Genomic DNA, 17,543 nt, shown 5'->3' with positions numbered 1-17,543 from the left:
ATCACCTATTTTGTTGTGGCTCCAGGGACATCTGTCAGCCATGTTCTGTGGCAATGGTGACGTTCCTAGTTTTAAAGGACAGCTGTGTGACTCAGGCTGAGCAGACAAGGCAGCCAGATGTAGCGCTATCTATAGAACCATCAAAACGAGAGTGCTTTGGCTGCAGCATATTGTCGAAGCCTGGGCGGCCAAAGGCCATCTAGGTCTTTTGACATACCAGTGTAGGGTGCAGCTGCTATGATGGGCTCTTCCCAGTGCTGCTGCTGAGGGTTCCTGGTAGGACAGTTGTCCCCGGGACCCACAACCAGGGTCTTGTCCAGGAAGGTTTTGAGTGTCTCCAAGATGACTCCACAAACTCTCTGAGCAACCTGTTCCAGTGCTTGACCACCCTCACAGTAAAAAGGGGGGGGGGTGTATGTTTAAATGGAATTTTCTGCATTTCAATTTGTGCCCATTGCCTCCCATCCTGTCATTGGGTACCAGCAAGAAGAGTCTGGCTCTTTGTTCAATCCATCCCATCAGGTATTTATATACATTGGTAAGACTCCGCTGGAGCCTTCTTTTCTCCAGGATGAACGACCTTGGCACTCTCAGCCTCTCCTTTTACATCAGAATTCGTCGCACAATCCTTAATGGGTGCCCTGGGGGCATGGTTAACACAGAAAATCAACTTCAATATGATTTTCTCTTTTGAGTATTTAAAGGATATCAGAGAAAACTAACCTGAAATAATGTAAACTTAGAGGAACTCCTGTGTAGCAAGTAAAAGAATACTGGTGTCACTGAAAGAATAATCACGTGAGAAGATCAAGGATCTTGTCAAGATAATGCCTAGCTAAGTGTCCTTGGAGCTTTCTTTCCAATGTCCATTTGCCATCTCTGTCCATTCATGATACCATTACACGTTCCTCTGTGATCTAATGCCAGTTCTGCCACTGTTAGTCACTCTTTCCCAACTGTTTGCTAACAGAAAGTCTTGAGCAACTTCTGGCAAACTGTGGAAATACCTTTCCAATGCTCCTTCAGACAAACGATTTGCTTCCATTTATCTTAGTAGTATTTCCCTGTGTTCTTTGTCCTCCTGTTGCCATCCCCCGTCTTCAGGAGCTAATCCTGAACTTGGTGAAAACCTCATTTAGTTTGGTTCACTTCATTCCCAGGAAATCTACAAGCTCTGGGCAATGAACCTCTTTGGCTGCTGTTGTTTCAGATTTATGCAATCATTCAAATGCAGAACTGGAAGAGACTTCCAGAGATCATCTGGTCAGCCCTTCTGCATGGAAAGTTAACTTCCAGCGGATGTTGGTCTGTTTGTGGAACCATGCAATGAACTGAATTTGGGAGAAAATACAGTTTAAAAATAGTCACCTCTTCATGATCCTCATCTTTTTTATCTGGAAGTATTTTTACATGGATTAGTTGAAAATCCAGTGCACTGCATAGTCATACAGTTTTAAGAGCAAAGCCACAGCAGTGCTATAGGGACAAGTGGCCTAACGATGGGCAAAACTCCTTCATCCGGCATTCCTGCTGAGAAACATCCACAAAACCACCCCCAAACCAAATCCAGCTCCCTCACCACTCTCTGTGAGGTCACATTTTTTAAAAACATCCGTTCCTGTGTGACGAAGGAGGAAGGGAAGACTGTATAGCTCTACGTATACATGGTCCCTGTCCTGCCTGCAGGACCTCAGCTGCTGCTAGCCATTTTGTGGCGAGCACGAACCCATTCCTGTCGGCAGCCAGGACGGCGGAAAGGACTGAGCTGCTGCCACATTAAGAGTGTACTTTTTTCTAGGACTTTGCGGTTTTCTCTTTTCAAGGCCTGTGTAGCGGCCCCTGAACAAACGCCGAGGTGAACGTTGGCTGCCAAAACTGGACGACCTTGGTCCCTCCCGCAGCCGCTGAGGCAGACTGCTGTCCCCCGGCTCCGAGTGCTCCCTGAGGGAGACCCCGCTCCCGCCGCCAGTGCCCGCCCTGCCAGCAAGGCTGAGGCCTTACCCCCACCACGGGCAAAGCCCCGCCCCTCGGCCACCGCCCGCAGCCGGCGGGCAGCCGGTGCCGCCCCGCCCCGCCCCGCCGCCCCTCAGCGCGGCGCGGGCCCCGCCCCGCCCCGCCCCGGCCCTCCCTCGCTTGACCCCGCCCCACCTGGCCGCTCTTCCCCCCTCGCCCCCCCTCCCGCCCCGTCTCGGCCCGCCAATGAGCTGCGCCCACGCAGCGAAGGCCGCAGAGAGAGCTCGCCGGCAGCCGCCTGATCGAAAAGATATGGCTCAGGGAGGCCGGTGCCGCCGCCTTGCTGCTCCACGGACGATCTGGCTCATTCGGCCGTACCGTGGGGTCTCAGCGCCCACCGAGAGCCCCCTCGGACTGCGAACTGATCGGGCACCTCCAGGGGCAGGAGGCGAGGGGCCTCGCCTTCAGGGCCCTTTGCTGCGGTGCATGCTGGGCATTGTAGTTCGGGTGGCCGCAGAGGCCCACCGCGTATGAGCGGTGCGGAGGGAGGAGGAAGACTACAACTCCCGGGGAGCAGAGGGGCTGCCCGCGCCGCTGTTCCCCCGGGGCCGGCGGTAGTTGTGGCTAGCGGTCAGTGCTGGGCTTCGGGGTGCTGAGCGCCTTCCACCGCGCCCCCTCCTGAGGAGCCGCCCGGGAGGGCGCCCGTAGCTTCCCGCCGCCGGCTGGGTGCGGCCCTTCCCTGGGGCCCCGCCATGGATCTCTTCGGGGACCTGCGGCGCATGAACAAGCGGCAGGTAGCGGCCGGGGCTTGCCGGCGCCGGCCAGGCGGGGGGACCCGGGCCGTGCGGGCCGAGGGCGGGGTCGCGATGCGGAGGCCGCTCGGGGCTTCCGCAGCTTCGGAGTCGCCCGGGGCTGGGGCGGGCCGGGTGTCCGGAGCAGTGCGGCCCGCCGTGCGCTGGGGCCGGCGGGGGCGTGCGGCCCGCCGTGCGCTGGGGCCGGCGGGGGCTCACGGCCCGCGGAGCCGGCCGGGCTCCTGCGAGCGAGCTGGGCTTCCCGCTCGGCCGCGCTGGCGGGGCGGGAGGCGGCGGCTGCCCGGGAGGGGCTTTCGGGTCTGGGCTTTAAAGCTGAGAAACCGTATTTTTGCATTCCTGTCAGTAAGCAGCTTCGCTCTGGAGGTGCAGCGTGTGGAAGCACAGGGGTACTTTTGAGCTCTTGTAGTTCAAAATAGGTATCTTTGTTTTATCTTTACCGGGTGATTATGCAGATAACTGGTTGGAAGGGAGAATATAACACTGGTGAGAAACCTTCTGATTTCCAAGCTGTGAAAGTTCCCTTGCTGTGTTTCTTTTTAACATCCATCAATAATTTAAAAAAACCAAAAAACTTCAGAGCAGATTTTGAAGCTTGACCAATGCTAAGTTAAGTGGGTTGTATACCTGAAAATCCTAGCATATGTATTTTTAAACTGGAGCGATGGTCTGGAAATTTCTGGTTCTCTATTTTGCATCAGTGAGCCACATGATAAATAGAGATGGGCAGGGTTGTTTTCCACCAGAAGTATCTTCATATGTTGCCAAGGAGGAAAAAAAAAAGAGATAGTGTGAAGAAAACATATCCACTGCTGTAATGGCTGGTGAAGCAGTAGAATTTTGGGGCAGAAAATTAATCAAATCGAGAAAAGGTTTTCCACATAAGAAATTTCTGCCTGACAATAGCAGGAAATGATCATTGTCATCTCTTTTCTACTCCCACAGCTCCTCTTTTTAAACAAAAATGACTGTGCAAAGTACAAAGTCTGCTATTGCTAATCTTATAGTATTTCTTATGTGTGTTTTAAATACTTATGAGCTCAGGCAGGAGTCAGAGACGTGTGATCAAAATGGATTTGATCATTTGCCATATAGCTTCCTGTATTTTAGAAGTCTTTGCTAGTGAGTTCGGTAGCTTCTAGCACTAACAAATAGGACTATTGCACAGGCGTAATAAGCCAAGATTGAGGCACACAATGGATTAAAACTTTATGCTGCAGTATGGTTTATATGGTTGGATTGCCGATACAGCAATCTATTCCACGAGGCTTCTGTTGGAATACGATTTTAGCATAGACGTCCACATGCCTGGATTGTGATTCAGTGTTGCATATGGGTTGAAATTCTATGTTGTGCTCCTAAATACAACACAGTAACTTTTAAAAACAATTTTCTTGTTTCATATAGCTGTATTATCAAGTCTTAAATTTTGCTATGATAGTGTCTTCTGCCCTTATGATATGGAAAGGGTTGATCGTCATTACTGGAAGTGAAAGCCCTATTGTTGTGGTGCTCAGGTAAGTCAATGTAAAGGCTTTTTGTTAAAGTCCAAATATTGTTTTGTCCTTTGCTTCCTCCCCTTCCCCCTTGGATAGGTTTGGAGTTTGAAATCTCACTTACTCAAAAAAGTACTCAAACATTTATTTTCTTCTAACTCTGTTTTTGGACACTTAGCAAAGGCTGCTTTCATAATTGCAGTGTAGTTTTGATTGAAGTTTGTAGAAGCAGTAGATACGTGATATATAAAGAGCCAGTCCTGCAGGCCCCTGAGTGCTGAGCAAATACTTGAAGTTAAACACATGTTCGTGGAAGATTCAGCCTTGCAGAAATTAAACGTGCGTCAGCAAGGAATGTATGCAGTCAATAACAGTATTTTAATGGGAATCGTCTGTTCGTGTTATTAGTTATGGGATCTGGAATCCTGCCTTAAAGGTTGTTACCAAAAGATAACTATGGCTGGCTTTGAAAATAGGCATGGGTTTTGTGATCATTAATAGTAATCACTGATGTAAGCATAATTCGTGCTCATGTTAATTAAACTCTCTCTATGTAGAAGTACTTCCTGTTGTACTGTGAAACATTTTTGGCTTTTCGCTAGTGGATTGGTTTTCTTCACCAGAATGGCTCGTTTTGTTCCTTCCTCCTAGCTACAATACTGTTAGTTTTCCATACAGCTGCTTGCTTTCTTTCACTGAGGGAGTAAGAAAGTATTCTATAGCCTGGCTCAGCTTGGGACTTACTGAGGTTTGGGTTGTGTTAAATGTCTGTGTAATGTTACTGAATGGGTGAAGCTACAGATTTCAGTTAAAATCGTGAGTTTATCTGTAAGAATTAAATATTCTTTGTTTTTGTGGTTCTCCTTTCATTTACTATAATGCTAATAAACTCTTTCTTTTTATTTGTAGTGGCAGCATGGAACCAGCTTTTCACAGGGGAGACCTGTTGTTCTTAACAAATTTCCATGATGACCCAATCAGAGCTGGTGAAATAGTTGTTTTTAAAGTTGAAGGCAGAGACATTCCAATAGTTCACAGAGTAATCAAAATACATGAAAAGTAATGCAACTTGGCATTTTCCTTGTTTCTAAATATAGTTTACTTCACCGTGACTTTCACTTACATTTTAATTTGGTAGTATTTTATGAAAAAGGCAAGCGAGGATATGCTGTAAGATAAAACTCATCTCTAGGATGTGATCTGCTTTTGTCCAGAATTCTGTGGCACACTTCTTGAGACCCTGACTCCTGTCCCTCAGTGAAGTGGCTCAGGTTCGAAGTAGATAAACCTATGCCAAAGAGGAGTCCAGTAACACAAGCTATACACGTTATTTTTGCCAGCAGTAGCAATATGTGTGGGAGCAGAGTCCACTTCTGTACTGACTGTTGTAGCATTGGGATTTTGGTTATGAGAAATAGCTACTTCTAAAAGCAAATCTCTGAAAGAAGGTGAAGATTCAGAATCAGGAAGTTTTCCAGAAAAGAGATTTGACTCAGAATGAAAGAAGAGATTCTTATTCTTTTTGTGTCTGTTAGTCACAATGCCAACAACAATTCATGCTGAAAAGCAACAGGTAGATTACTTGTTTTTACCTTTATTGCATATCCCTGGTATGATAAACAGTTCCTTCTTAAGAGAGGCAATTCTGTTTCTAATTCTGCACAGCGAAAAGCTAACCTGGAGGTGGCAGGCATTGACATATTTGCTCCTCAGGAGGTCCTGGCCATGAACTGAAGGTGTTTATCTTTTGAGTAATACCTGTTCTGCAGTGCATTTTTGAAACAAATACATGTATTGAAGAATTACCTCTTTTTTTTTAATACCTAATTTGTCTTCATAAAAACTCCTTGTTTCTTGATATCACTACTTGCAATTAGCAGCTTCTTGAACAAAATCATTCTGAAGACTGTAAACTGACTTTTTTAAATGGGAGTGTTGAACCGAAGTCTTGCATGCATTATCTGCACATACGCCTAATGCTTGAAAGGGAGCGAAACATGGCAGGCTTTCTAACAGCAGTGGTTAAAGTATATCACGTTCAAAACGTAGCGTAAGATACTTTGTTCATTTGAAACCGTAGGGAAAGGTTACGATTTGGGCGTGTTCAGGGTTTTAAACCTCTATTCCTACAAAACGGAACGAGCCTCCTTAATGGCCAGGAGAGGTCAGGACGTCCGAGGGAGCAGCCTGGCTCTCTCGGCTCTGCAGGTGTGCATCTGTGGGGGGAAGAGTGCCACCTAATGAAGCGTTTCTGTCGCTTGGATTTCTCCATGCACTCCCCTAAAAACCCCACAGAATGTTTTGTCCACATGATGTTATTTGAAGACTGGTTACATGTATTTTTTATTTGCCACATTAATAAATATCAAACTAAGTGAGGTTTTGCCTGGAACTCACTATATTGTTTAACAATTAATGAGTGACCTAAAACTCTGTTACAGTGTTAGTGACAAAATACTGAATTTGATGCAGATTTGCAGCTACTTTAGAGGCTCTTCGGTATTTATTTCCATCAAAAGGAGAACAAAGCTTTATTTTGACATAAATATGATTACTAGGAGTTAAACAAGTGTATAGAACTTAGAGGAAATTTGCCTAAAGCATTGTATTATTATACCACTTTCTTTCCTAAGGGAAGATTTTTAGGGTCTACCTCATCTGAAATTTGTGATTAAAATTCAATTAAATTCATTCTCTAATGTGTGATGACTTCACAGGATCTTATTCCACAATTTGTAAAAAACCAACCAACAAAAAAACCCCCACAAACCCAAAAAAACCTCTTAGTAGGGTATTATTCAGTATTTCAGAGTTAAATTTCTGCTCTGTTGAAAATACAGAGGGCTGGGTTTTTTTTTTCCCCACACAGGCACATACTGCTTTTGTTGGGGAAGTTTAATGCCTGCTCTGGATGGACAATATCCCTTTCGTGTTCGCTGTGTAATTGCTTACATCAAATGACAATCTAGGAGTGTTTTAAAAAATACTTCTTGTTAAAATCTATTGACTCTGTCAGTGAAGTCTGTAATGTTAATGATTTAACGGTGTTTGTTAAATAAGCAGGACAAGCAGGACTGGAAGTAAATATTGTTATCTAATCTTGTAGCACTTTTCATCTTCATTGTGCTTTGTACATGTTAATTGAGGTTTTTAAATTAAGTGGTATTTAGTTTATCACCTCGTTGCCTTCTAGAGAAAATGGGAACATCAAATTTCTGACTAAAGGTGATAATAATGAAGTTGATGATAGAGGCTTGTACAAAGAAGGTCAGAACTGGTTAGAGAAGAAAGATGTTGTTGGAAGAGCAAGAGGGTAAGTAATGCAAAATGTCTATGTTCTTTGTAACTAAAATGGAAAATTTAGAATTTAAATCGGTTCTGCTGTTGGTACAAACTAGATCTGGTATGGTATTTTTTTAATTTCTTAAGTAAAATAGTGATTAAAAAATTCGTTTTACCTGGAAAAGTTGCTTTCTGTAGTCCTCTCACTGATGTGGAGAGTGGAAATTAATTTTTTGAAAAAAAAATTTATTTAACAAATAGTTCACCAATAGATACAAAATTAACCAGCTTGTCCTTGTCATTTCTAGAAATTACTAGGAAGTTATTTCCACATTCCACAGGAATTTTTTGCAAGGTTTGAGCTTTTGACTTTGTTCCCTTCCCCAGTTGAGATGAAATCTCTAAGATTTTTCTCAAATAACTTGATTAAATTTTTATCTAAGAAAAAAAAAAAATTTCGCATTCAGATATGCATTAGTGACAAGCGTTAATGATTGTTTTACACTGTTCTTATTTGGAATGCTTTTGCTTAGAGCCTGTGGCAAAGTATTGTTTGAACTATGAGAGTCTTAGTGATGCCATGAGAAGCTTGATGCGAGTTCTGCTGTGTCCAGTCGGCTAAGATTAATGTCATGGGCCAAACCCAGTGGAAAGTAGGACTTCTTGTATCGCATTACACACCTGTGTATTTTCTTGCCTAATATAAGAGTTCCATAAGTTGTTATAAATATCGGGTTAACTTGCATAACAGTACAAAATACTTTTCTGCAAGACTATTTATTTGCTTGATTTTTTTAGATTCTGTCCCTGCCTTCAAGTTAAATAAAAAGAAACACTACAAGTGCCCCTCTAAAACTTCAATGCTGATAGACTAGGTTAAATGCTAATTTTAAATACTTTCCGTATTAGTTCGAAACCGTTTCTGTGTTAGATTATGTGGCTTTTGTAGCTGCAGAACAACGGGAGACCCTGAAGAGCTGATTCCCCTGTGTTGTAGGATGTTAGGCTTTTGGGAACCCCTCATTATGATGATACTTACTTGCCATTTCTGGGATCCATGTGTATTTTTAATGCTAGGAATAATATGCAGCAAGATGAAGCATGGGAGGAGAGGGAAATCTGAGAGATCTTGCCCCCAAATTTTCATTAAGTACATATTGTCTTTAAAGCTCTTGCTGTCTATCTGAATTTTTTTTTTCTCTGAAATCCATTATCTAAAATATTCAAGACTGAGTAACATTGAAACGTTTCCATGTCATATTTGAGGGTTAATTTTACATTCATCTGTTTTGTCAATTACAGATTTTTGCCTTATGTTGGTATGGTAACTATAATAATGAATGACTATCCAAAATTTAAGGTACGTATACAGACATTTTGTATACTTGAATTTAAAACTGTAAAATGGCAAGCAAAGGTAGTAAGAATCTTGCATATAAGAATACATGTTACTAGGTTTGTTTCTGTGGTTTGGTACCTAATGTAGAATGAGCTGTGTTTTCTTGCTTATTTTAGCTTGTCTGTTATCCAGTAGAACTTAGTATTTGTAATCATTTGAAAACATTTAATTTGTAGGAATGTTGTAAGTTCAGTGTGTACAGTTCTGATGCCTATTTATAATTAATATGATCACATTAAAATATTCCTGTAATTCTGTAGGAGCACAACTCTATAGTTGTGTACTCATCTAGAAGGTGTAATGTTGGAGAGGGCACGCTTTGAAAAATTTGTAATTTCAGAGCTTCTATGAAGAGAAATTATAATTGGTCTTTATTCTCTATTTTCTTTTGCAGTATGCTCTTCTGGCAGTAATGGGAGCATATGTACTGCTGAAACGTGAATCCTGAAAAAAAAATAAAGGTCACTTTTCCAACAACAAAGTACCAAGTTAAATATACAGGGGGAAAAAACTTAATATATTTCAGATGTTTTCATTTCTGTATACATTTACAAAACTGCAAGCTTTTGTCTTGTCTAAATAAACTGTACAACTAATGAGTAAAGCTTTTGGCTGCTGGTTAATTACGTAATGGCATATTCACTATTTTAAAGAGATGCTGCTTTCAGTTAGCCTTCTGCTTGTTTGGAAGACACTGACTGTCAGGTGCTAAAGCAGCTTATGGCACTCCTTGACATGCTGTGTTGTTTTTCTTAAGTGGTACTGCATCTGAACCCACTTTCTCCCTCCTGTTTGTTAATTTTTTTTGCTTGATTATTTTTAATCTCTGTCAGCGCCCTCTCTTTTCACAAGCATACAAATTGTTTTTATCAGTACTTGTAAGGACACAGCACATGTGTTGGAACAGGTAGTGAGTTGTAGGAGTTTAGTCAGACTTACGCCTAAAGAAAGTTGTCTAGATATGGCTGACAAAAATAGACAGGAAAGGGTCTTCCATTCTGATTAAGAACTGAGAAATGGAAACTTGGAGCTTTTTCCCTGAATTTGAAACTTGCTCCTTTGTGGTGTAGGCACAAAAAAACTAATGGCCTGATTTTGAGAGGCCTGATTTTTAGGGACTCTGTATGTTTCTAGAATTCAGGCTGTTAACCATTCTGCCTTTATGATCCTAGCTATAAAACAAACGTAACAAAAAGATTTTATGGGGCTTTATTAACAGTTGTAAATTACTGAATGAATAGCACAGTAGTGTACTTAAGTAATATTACCAGTAAGGGTAAGATATAACTCATATTCCAATTTTGAGTATGTATTGTCCTCTCCTATCATATGATACCTGAATAGTGTTAAACATAAAATTGATTTTTCATTTTAAAACTTACCTGATAATTGTCTTGTATGAAATTCTGGATTTTTCTCTTCTTGGCTTCAGACATCAATGTTGTACCTTCAACAAAGCAGAACTTGTTTTCCTCGCTTGCTTTGTTTTTGTAGCTTTGATAAGGAACAGCGTGATGCTTTTTTTCCTATGGAGTTTTGTTTCTTCTGTAATCCCCTACCTCTACGAAAGTATACTATTATACAATAATGGCACCTCTTCTGTTGTAACTGCTGGAAGACAGACAACTGCTGAATTTTTCCAAGTAATACTACTAAGCAGTTTTCATGACAAACTGTATTATAAAAATGACTTATTTTGTGTCAAATTGTGTAGAAATAAAATTGAGTCTAATAAATGGCATGTCAGAATAATTTAGGTATCCTTGATGCAGTCTTCCCAGAAGTGTACCAGTTAAGAAAAAATAATTTAATTTTTGGAGACAGTGTAGTAAGATTTTCCCCTCACCCCAGTATTGCTGAAATCAGAATTTATTCCTATCCACCCCCCCAATGCAACCACAGTCAGCTCTAACTTGGAGAGTGGGGTTTTGGACATAACCCACATGACAAATTCAACGCACTGTTGTGGGAATTTATTCTTGTGTTGAGGAAACATGGATTAGTAAAATGACACAAGGATAACATCTAAATATGTGGGTTCATGCTCAGAAAAAAAGGTTGTATTTCTTGGGTATGATATCTTGTGTCTTGTTTTAACTCTTCTTGATAAAATCTTAACCTGCAGAATTGACTTGCACGATGAAGGAAAATGCGGTTGTCAGTGTGGCAGATCTGCTCTTCCAGAGAAATGTTGGGTGCAGCGCGGCCCAGTTCATCTTCCTGGTTTTAGCTGGATGCCTTGAGCTGCTAATTGCATCCACCAAAGCAACTTTGGTCAGCCACGTACAATAACTTGTTCAACCATATAGGTAATCTACTTTCTCTTTTGTGATAAACAATAGCTTTTTTTTCAGCTAGTAGGACCAGGTGCTGTAATGGTGAATCTTACATAAATATGAAAAGTTCCTGCCTGCGTGGGAAGGGTATAAAGAAGATGAACATAGACTCTCCTCAATGGTGCCCAGTGACAAGGCAAGAGACAATTCCATCTGAACATTTAAAAAAAAAAATTTAAATTTAAAGACTAAACTTAAAGACTAAAAACATGGTAAAAACACTAAAACATGGTACAGCTATTCTTACAGGATAAAAGGACTTCCCCCCATTCCCTCTGATTTAGGAATCTCATAATCGTTTCTAAAAAAATTCTCATGGTATTTCTCATGCTAGTTGGTCACTAGCAAGCTTACCTTTTCGATGAAGAAATACATTAGTTTTCTAACTGGTGGCTACTTTGTTCAGGTTTGGTTGGCTGCCTGTGAATGCTTAGAGATTACTCATGACCAACCGGATTGGATTGCTCTTGATTCTGTTCTTGACTTTCATTCCCATAATGGTCTGAGCCACTTTAAGCCAACCATTTCCATTTCTGATGATCTGCTTAGACAGTGCTGCTTATTAATTGCCTTAGAGTAGAAGTCAGGGAGGGAAGGAGTGCCAAAATTTTTGCCCAGAATCTGAATTTCTGGTATAAACCCTTTCCTTCTGCTAGATAACAATACAAAATCTTTTAGTTCTTAGGCTGATAAGTAATGATAAATGAGCTTCAGTGGTGAAATGCATATCAGGAGAATGTTTTTCTTCTGCTGTGAGTAAATTGCACTGTACAAAGCTTGCATGATTTAACGTCCACTAAATATTATTAGTGTTTGCAGCAGAGAGAATGCAGTTTGCTGTTTGGTATATTTTGTAACTGAATGTTACCAGCTTCGCCTGCTTGTCTTGCTGAGAAGGTGACTTTGCATGTTGCAGCTGCACTTACCCATCAGTTCCGATTGCTGGGATCAGATGATCATCCTGCTGCCGACAACATGGTCGTATATCTCTTTTTGTGTAAGCTGTTCAGTGGAGCCAGTGCAACTTGTGGAGCCAGAAAGAAGTTAGTAGTTCTCTGCCGGGTTTGTGAGTTGAGCAGGCTCAGCAAAGCACACGGGGCGGGGGAAACCAGAGCATGATGGAGGTGAAGGAGGAGATATGAGTTTAGCCTTTGGGAACAGTAAGCTGTTAGATTTTCCCAACTATAACATGTAACTTTGTGTTTAAAATTTAAGAAGAATGTTAAGGTACTCGGATGTGTCCAGAGGAGGGCAACAAAGCTGGTGACAGGGCTGGAAGGCATGTCCTTCAGGAGCAGCTGAGGACTTTGGGCTTCTCTAGTTCAGAGAAGAGGAGGCTGAGGGGCGACCTCATTGCTCTCTGCAGCTTCCTGAGGAGGGGACGTGGAGAGGGAGGTGCTGATCTCTTCTCCCTGGGATCCACGGGCAGGACACCTCGGAATGGCTCAAAGATGCGTCAGGGGAGGTTTAGGCTTGGCGTTAGGAAGCATTTCTTTACCGAGAGGGTGGTCAAACCTGGAACAGGCTTCCTGGAGAGGTGGTTGATGCCCCAAGCCTGCCAGTGTTTAAGAGGCATTTGGACACTGCCCTTAACAACAAGCTTTAACTTTAGGTCAGCCCTGAAGGGATCGGGCAGTTGGACTAGATGATCAGTTTAGGTCCTTTCCAGCTGAACTATTCTGCCAGCTATTCTATTCTATCCCATTCATCTGTTTATCACCTCTAAAATAATTTGCAGCAAGGGCACAAGCCAGCCCCAAATTAAATTTATGTATATTGCTGCTCCTTGTTCTTCAAGCAGAATTTTGCATACGCTCTTCAGAGGTAAGGGACAAACTGTGCTTGTGCATATGTTTCGGCAGGTTATAGATGGGGCCGACTAATAAAAAGAAGTGGGTTAAGATCCTATGTATTTGATGCATCAGGCTGCTTTCCCTTTTCACAAATACAACTCCTTTTTTCAACTGCCTGCTCTGCTTCTAGGCCACAGCTTCCCTTTGAAGTCAGGACAGATCAAGGATATAATTGGCGGATCTACTGACTTATTAACTGGAGGCAGAGTGCTCCATTGATCCTTGAAGCTGCGGTAACTGGTTCACCTCAGCTCGCATGCTGCTTAGACATCAATACTCCCTGGGAAGAATGGCTAGCTTGGCTATTGGTGTGAAATACTGTGCATTGTGTCACTGGAGAAAAGAAAAGAGCATTTTAAAGCAAATGCCTCCATCCTAGCAAGGCCTCTGGATGAATTTTTTTTTTTTTGAGGAAGATCAAGATGCTACAGGCACAGGCAGTATGTTTTTAACTGAGCAGTTGGGAATAGGAGAAGCTCAGACTTTGATTGAAGCTGTTTGTTTTTTCTTTCCCGTTAGCTGCTTTTTCGCAGCTCGGCTAAAAACTGCCCCTGTGCACCCAGGGCGGTGCAGGCTGCAGCATGTGCAGAAGGGGGCCATGGGCATCGTGGGGACCCCCGGGTTGGGGCCATGAACGAGGGCTGGGCACCAGCACAGACCCTCGGGGTGAGGGCAGGGGCTGGTCCCCATGGCCGTGAATACTGTTGTGCTTGCAGGAACGGGCTGAGTAGGAGACGGGCTTTGTTCGGTCTTCGTGTCTCTCTCCTCAGCACTTTGGTGTTTGACGTCGGAGTCACAGAGGCTGGGGGTGTGCACGGCAGCCCCAGCACCGCTCGCTGGGTGCCCGTCTGCTCCTCAAGGCCCTTCTGGCAGGGCAGCACTGGAGGCCTCCGAGACCTGGCTGCCAGACATCCAGGTTGAACTGCTGCCTGCCTTGGTAGAGGTAAAACGAGTACGTGGAGTAACTGGAGAGATCACTCCAGTTTAAGCCGTGTTAGCAAGTCGTTTCTCTCTATGTTTAATCAAGGTAGCGAGCAGCAGTGATGAAAAGGACGTTTTCCTCTGCGTGCATCGATTTTATCAGTGTTTCTTTGAACATCTTAGGGGCCAAAGGCAAACAAAACGTAAGCCACCCACATGACAAAAATTCAGTATATTTCTCTGCTACACAGCTTGGCTTAAATAAGTATATTCCATCTCTTCTGTCATCAGTTACGCTTTTGTATATAGAACCAACTCTGCTTCTCTATCATTTGTGTGTGAATACGCTATCAGCAGAAACTATATATACATATGCTATATATAGTCTATATCTATATGTGGGTATATGGAAATCTGTCTTGGACATGACTACCACCTGAATTTTGAAGCTGTTTGAAATACGCACCTCTGTCTGGATTTCAGTTTTACAGATAAAGCCGCTGTGGACGAAGCTTTGTTCCTTTTGCGATCACATTAGGACATCACTTTCTAGTGCTGATGACCACGTTTGCTAGAGCTAAACTGAAATGTATGTGAAAAATCTGACTGCAAGGAGGTGCGGGGAGCGGGGTGCTGGTGCACCAGCCCTCTGCGAGCCCCCTGGGCGCAGGGGCTGCGTTTCCACTGCGTGCCGGGGTGCAGGTGAGGAGAGGTGGAGGAGGAGAGGAGGCCACCTGGGGTTTTTGTCATTCTCTGGGCAGGACGCACAGTGTGACTGCCCCAGGGGTACCTGAAGCCTTGGCTCGCCATCCCGGCCAGTGCTCCAGCGGTCGCAGCGCAGCCGGGGCTGTGTGGGGCTCCTGACCGTGGCCAGGGGCTCGGGGCTGGCCGCAGTGCCTCCCTGCTTCCAACAGACAGCGACCTTTCTCCCAGCCGCTTGATGCGGTGCTGTTTTGTGACACTTCACTTCTTGTGACAGGAGTCTGGGGCCACCTGATAGCCTTACGGTCTGCTAACGCCTGTCCGTTCTGTCACCTGCACTTTCCTGCTCTTTGTCTGTTCGCTGTTTGGAGTTGTGTCATGCAGGTTCCTCAGCTATATTTTCTCCAACACATATGGTGTTTATAAATCCAGCATCAGCAGCTGTATGTGGAAGCAAGTTGACATTTGGGAAACAAAACTTGTCGTTTCAAATTTCCTTGGTGCTTATTTTCCATAGATTCACTTGCAAAATAACATTGGCAGATGAGTCACCTCCTGGTTGCTGCACTATCCTAGCCCCAGCTCGCATGGAAAAGGCTGAAAGGCTCAGATAGTCCAGGGAAAATGAGCCCTTCCCCGTTAACATGAACCCCATGCTTAACCTGTTCCCTGATCCCTTCCCTACACGGAGGGCTTTCAGCAGAAACCGTGGCTTACCAGAGCTCGTCACACCACTGCCTCATGTTTCCAGATAAACACATGGCAAAATTTGAAGCCAACGCAGAGTCAGGAATTGCCCTCCCGGGTGGAAGGAGGCACAGTGTTTGATCCATGTGCGTGTCCAGGCCTGAGTGTCCTAGCGGCCCAGAAGTCCATATTTCATAGCAGGGATGCAAGTGTGAAAAAGTAATCATGAATTGAAACTGGAATAACTGCACCTGCCAACTGCAACTGATCTGGCCACTTGGGATGTGTCTGTTATACCTTACTTCTCCAAATGCTGAAACGTAAAAGATACAGATACCATTCTTCACAATGATATTTGCCAAATTGATTCCGATTGCCTCTGAAAGAGCAATCAACGCAAGCAAATCGTTCTGCGTTGCTCTTGCCTTGCAAGCGAGTTACTGACCCGAGCAGCAGCAGCAGAGCCAAGGTCAGCCTTTGGGGTGCACGTGGCTGGAGCGGTGCCGGGCAGAGGGGCTGCTCCAGCCACCGGCCCCGGTCAGCGGGGCATTCCTACAGGCTCTGGAGCCACAGAATGGTGTTGGGTGTGGGCCGAGACCCAGACGGGCAGCCCTGCCTGCGTCTCTGGGGACAGGCAGCCCCGGCTGTCGTGCACAGCAGGCTCCCGGGAGGATGGCAGCAGGAGCGGTCCCTGCAGTAGGAGCTGCGGCCGCCAGACCTGGAGGGACTGTGGGCGATCCTCCCACCCCGGTGAGGAGCAGCCCCTGCCACACTGCGCTCCCCCAAAAGCCCGACAGAGCCCGCTTCCAATGACTGCTCAAAATTGGAGGAAAAGAAAGGGAAAAAGTGTGTATTGCACATAGCTGTGTCAACCCTCCTCCAACCTTCCTGGAGGCCCACAAGAGTTCGCACCCCAAGCCTGGGGCATGTTGTCTGATGGGCTGAGCGAGCCCAGGGCATGCTCTGTGCACCAGGCGCTGAAGATAACGGACATGAGCCGGCAATGTGCACTTGCAGCCCAGAAAGCCAACCGTGTCCTGGGCTGCACCACCAGCAGCAGGGCCCGCAGGTGGAGGGAGGGGATTCTGCCCCTCTACTCCACTCTGGTGAGACCCCCCTTGCAGTGCTGCGTCCAGCTCTGGGGTCCCCAGCACAAGAAAGACCTGGACCTGTTGGAGCAGGTCCAGAGGAGGCCACGAAAATGGCCAGAGGGCTGGAACACCTCTTCTATGGAGAAAGACCAAGAGAGTTGGGGTTGTTCAGCCTGGAGAAGAGACAGCTCCAGGGAGACCTTTGTGCAGCCTTTCAATATGTGAAGGGGGCTTATAAGAAAGTCGGAGAGAGACTTTTTACCAGGATCTGTAGTGACAGGATAAAGGGCAGCAGTTTTAAACTAAACCGGGACATAAGGAAGAAATGTTTCACGATGAGGGTGGTGAGACACTGGAAGAGGTTGCCCAGAGAAGCTGTGGATGCCCCATCCTTGGAAGTGTCCAAGGCCAGGTTGGATGGGGCTTTGAGCAACCGGATCTAATGATGTCCCTGCCCATGGCAGGGGAGTTGGACTAGGTGATCTTTGAAGGTCCCTTCCAACCCAAACCATTCTGTGAGTCTATGGCTCTATGAAGATGACCTGTCCCTGCCCTGAGGTGCCTGCAGCAGGGCACAAGCTTGGTGCCTGCAGTTCACGTCCCCATCGCTCTGTGCTCCCCGGGACCAGGAGCGCAGCAGTGTCGCTTGAAGCATTTTGTCTTCTCCAGGAAGGCTCAGCTGGGACTGCCTCTGTCCGGGCAGCAAGAGTTCCCGAGAATTTAGAAACATAAATGCTTCCCATTTGAATTCTCAAAATATTGAACCCCTCCACCACAAAAATCACAAAAACAAAAAATGTGATGGCTAATGCAGCGCATTGACATACACTGAATGTGCAATAAGCAATCGCTTTAGTTAAGCTCCAACTGTCTAGGTCTAGGACTTCCTAAAATGCAGCACGAACAGTATCAAATATCTTAAACTGTGCCTTATTAAATAAATGTTTATTATTCCATATCGTTCAGCCTCTCTACAGTTGTGGAGCTCTTTTCTGAAAAATGTCTTCAGTTCTT

General features: G+C 44.7%; 1 protein-coding gene across 4 annotated transcripts; it reads left to right on the top strand.

Moving 5' to 3' along the window:
* Positions 1 to 2,441: 2,441 nt before the first annotated feature.
* Positions 2,442 to 14,560, top strand: LOC142074867 (signal peptidase complex catalytic subunit SEC11C). Of its 4 annotated transcripts, none has more exons than XM_075135784.1 (6): positions 2,455 to 2,747; positions 4,204 to 4,279; positions 5,168 to 5,317; positions 7,452 to 7,571; positions 8,843 to 8,900; positions 9,334 to 14,560. In XM_075135784.1, the coding sequence occupies exons 2-6, from the start codon at positions 4,218 to 4,220 to the stop codon at positions 9,385 to 9,387; spliced, it is 444 nt and encodes a 147-aa protein (XP_074991885.1). In that variant the 5' UTR covers positions 2,455 to 2,747; positions 4,204 to 4,217; the 3' UTR covers positions 9,388 to 14,560. The 4 variants fall into 4 exon arrangements, with proteins under 4 accessions (XP_074991887.1, XP_074991885.1, XP_074991883.1 ...); XM_075135782.1 differs by having other exon boundaries at positions 4,170 to 4,279; XM_075135783.1 differs by having other exon boundaries at positions 2,456 to 2,743; positions 4,170 to 4,279.
* Positions 14,561 to 17,543: the final 2,983 nt, after the last annotated feature.

This window comes from Calonectris borealis, chromosome W (genome assembly GCF_964195595.1).
Source record: "Calonectris borealis chromosome W, bCalBor7.hap1.2, whole genome shotgun sequence".
In the NCBI taxonomy this organism is placed as follows: Eukaryota; Metazoa; Chordata; class Aves; order Procellariiformes; family Procellariidae; genus Calonectris; species Calonectris borealis.
This window is presented reverse-complemented; position numbering and strand designations above follow the sequence as displayed.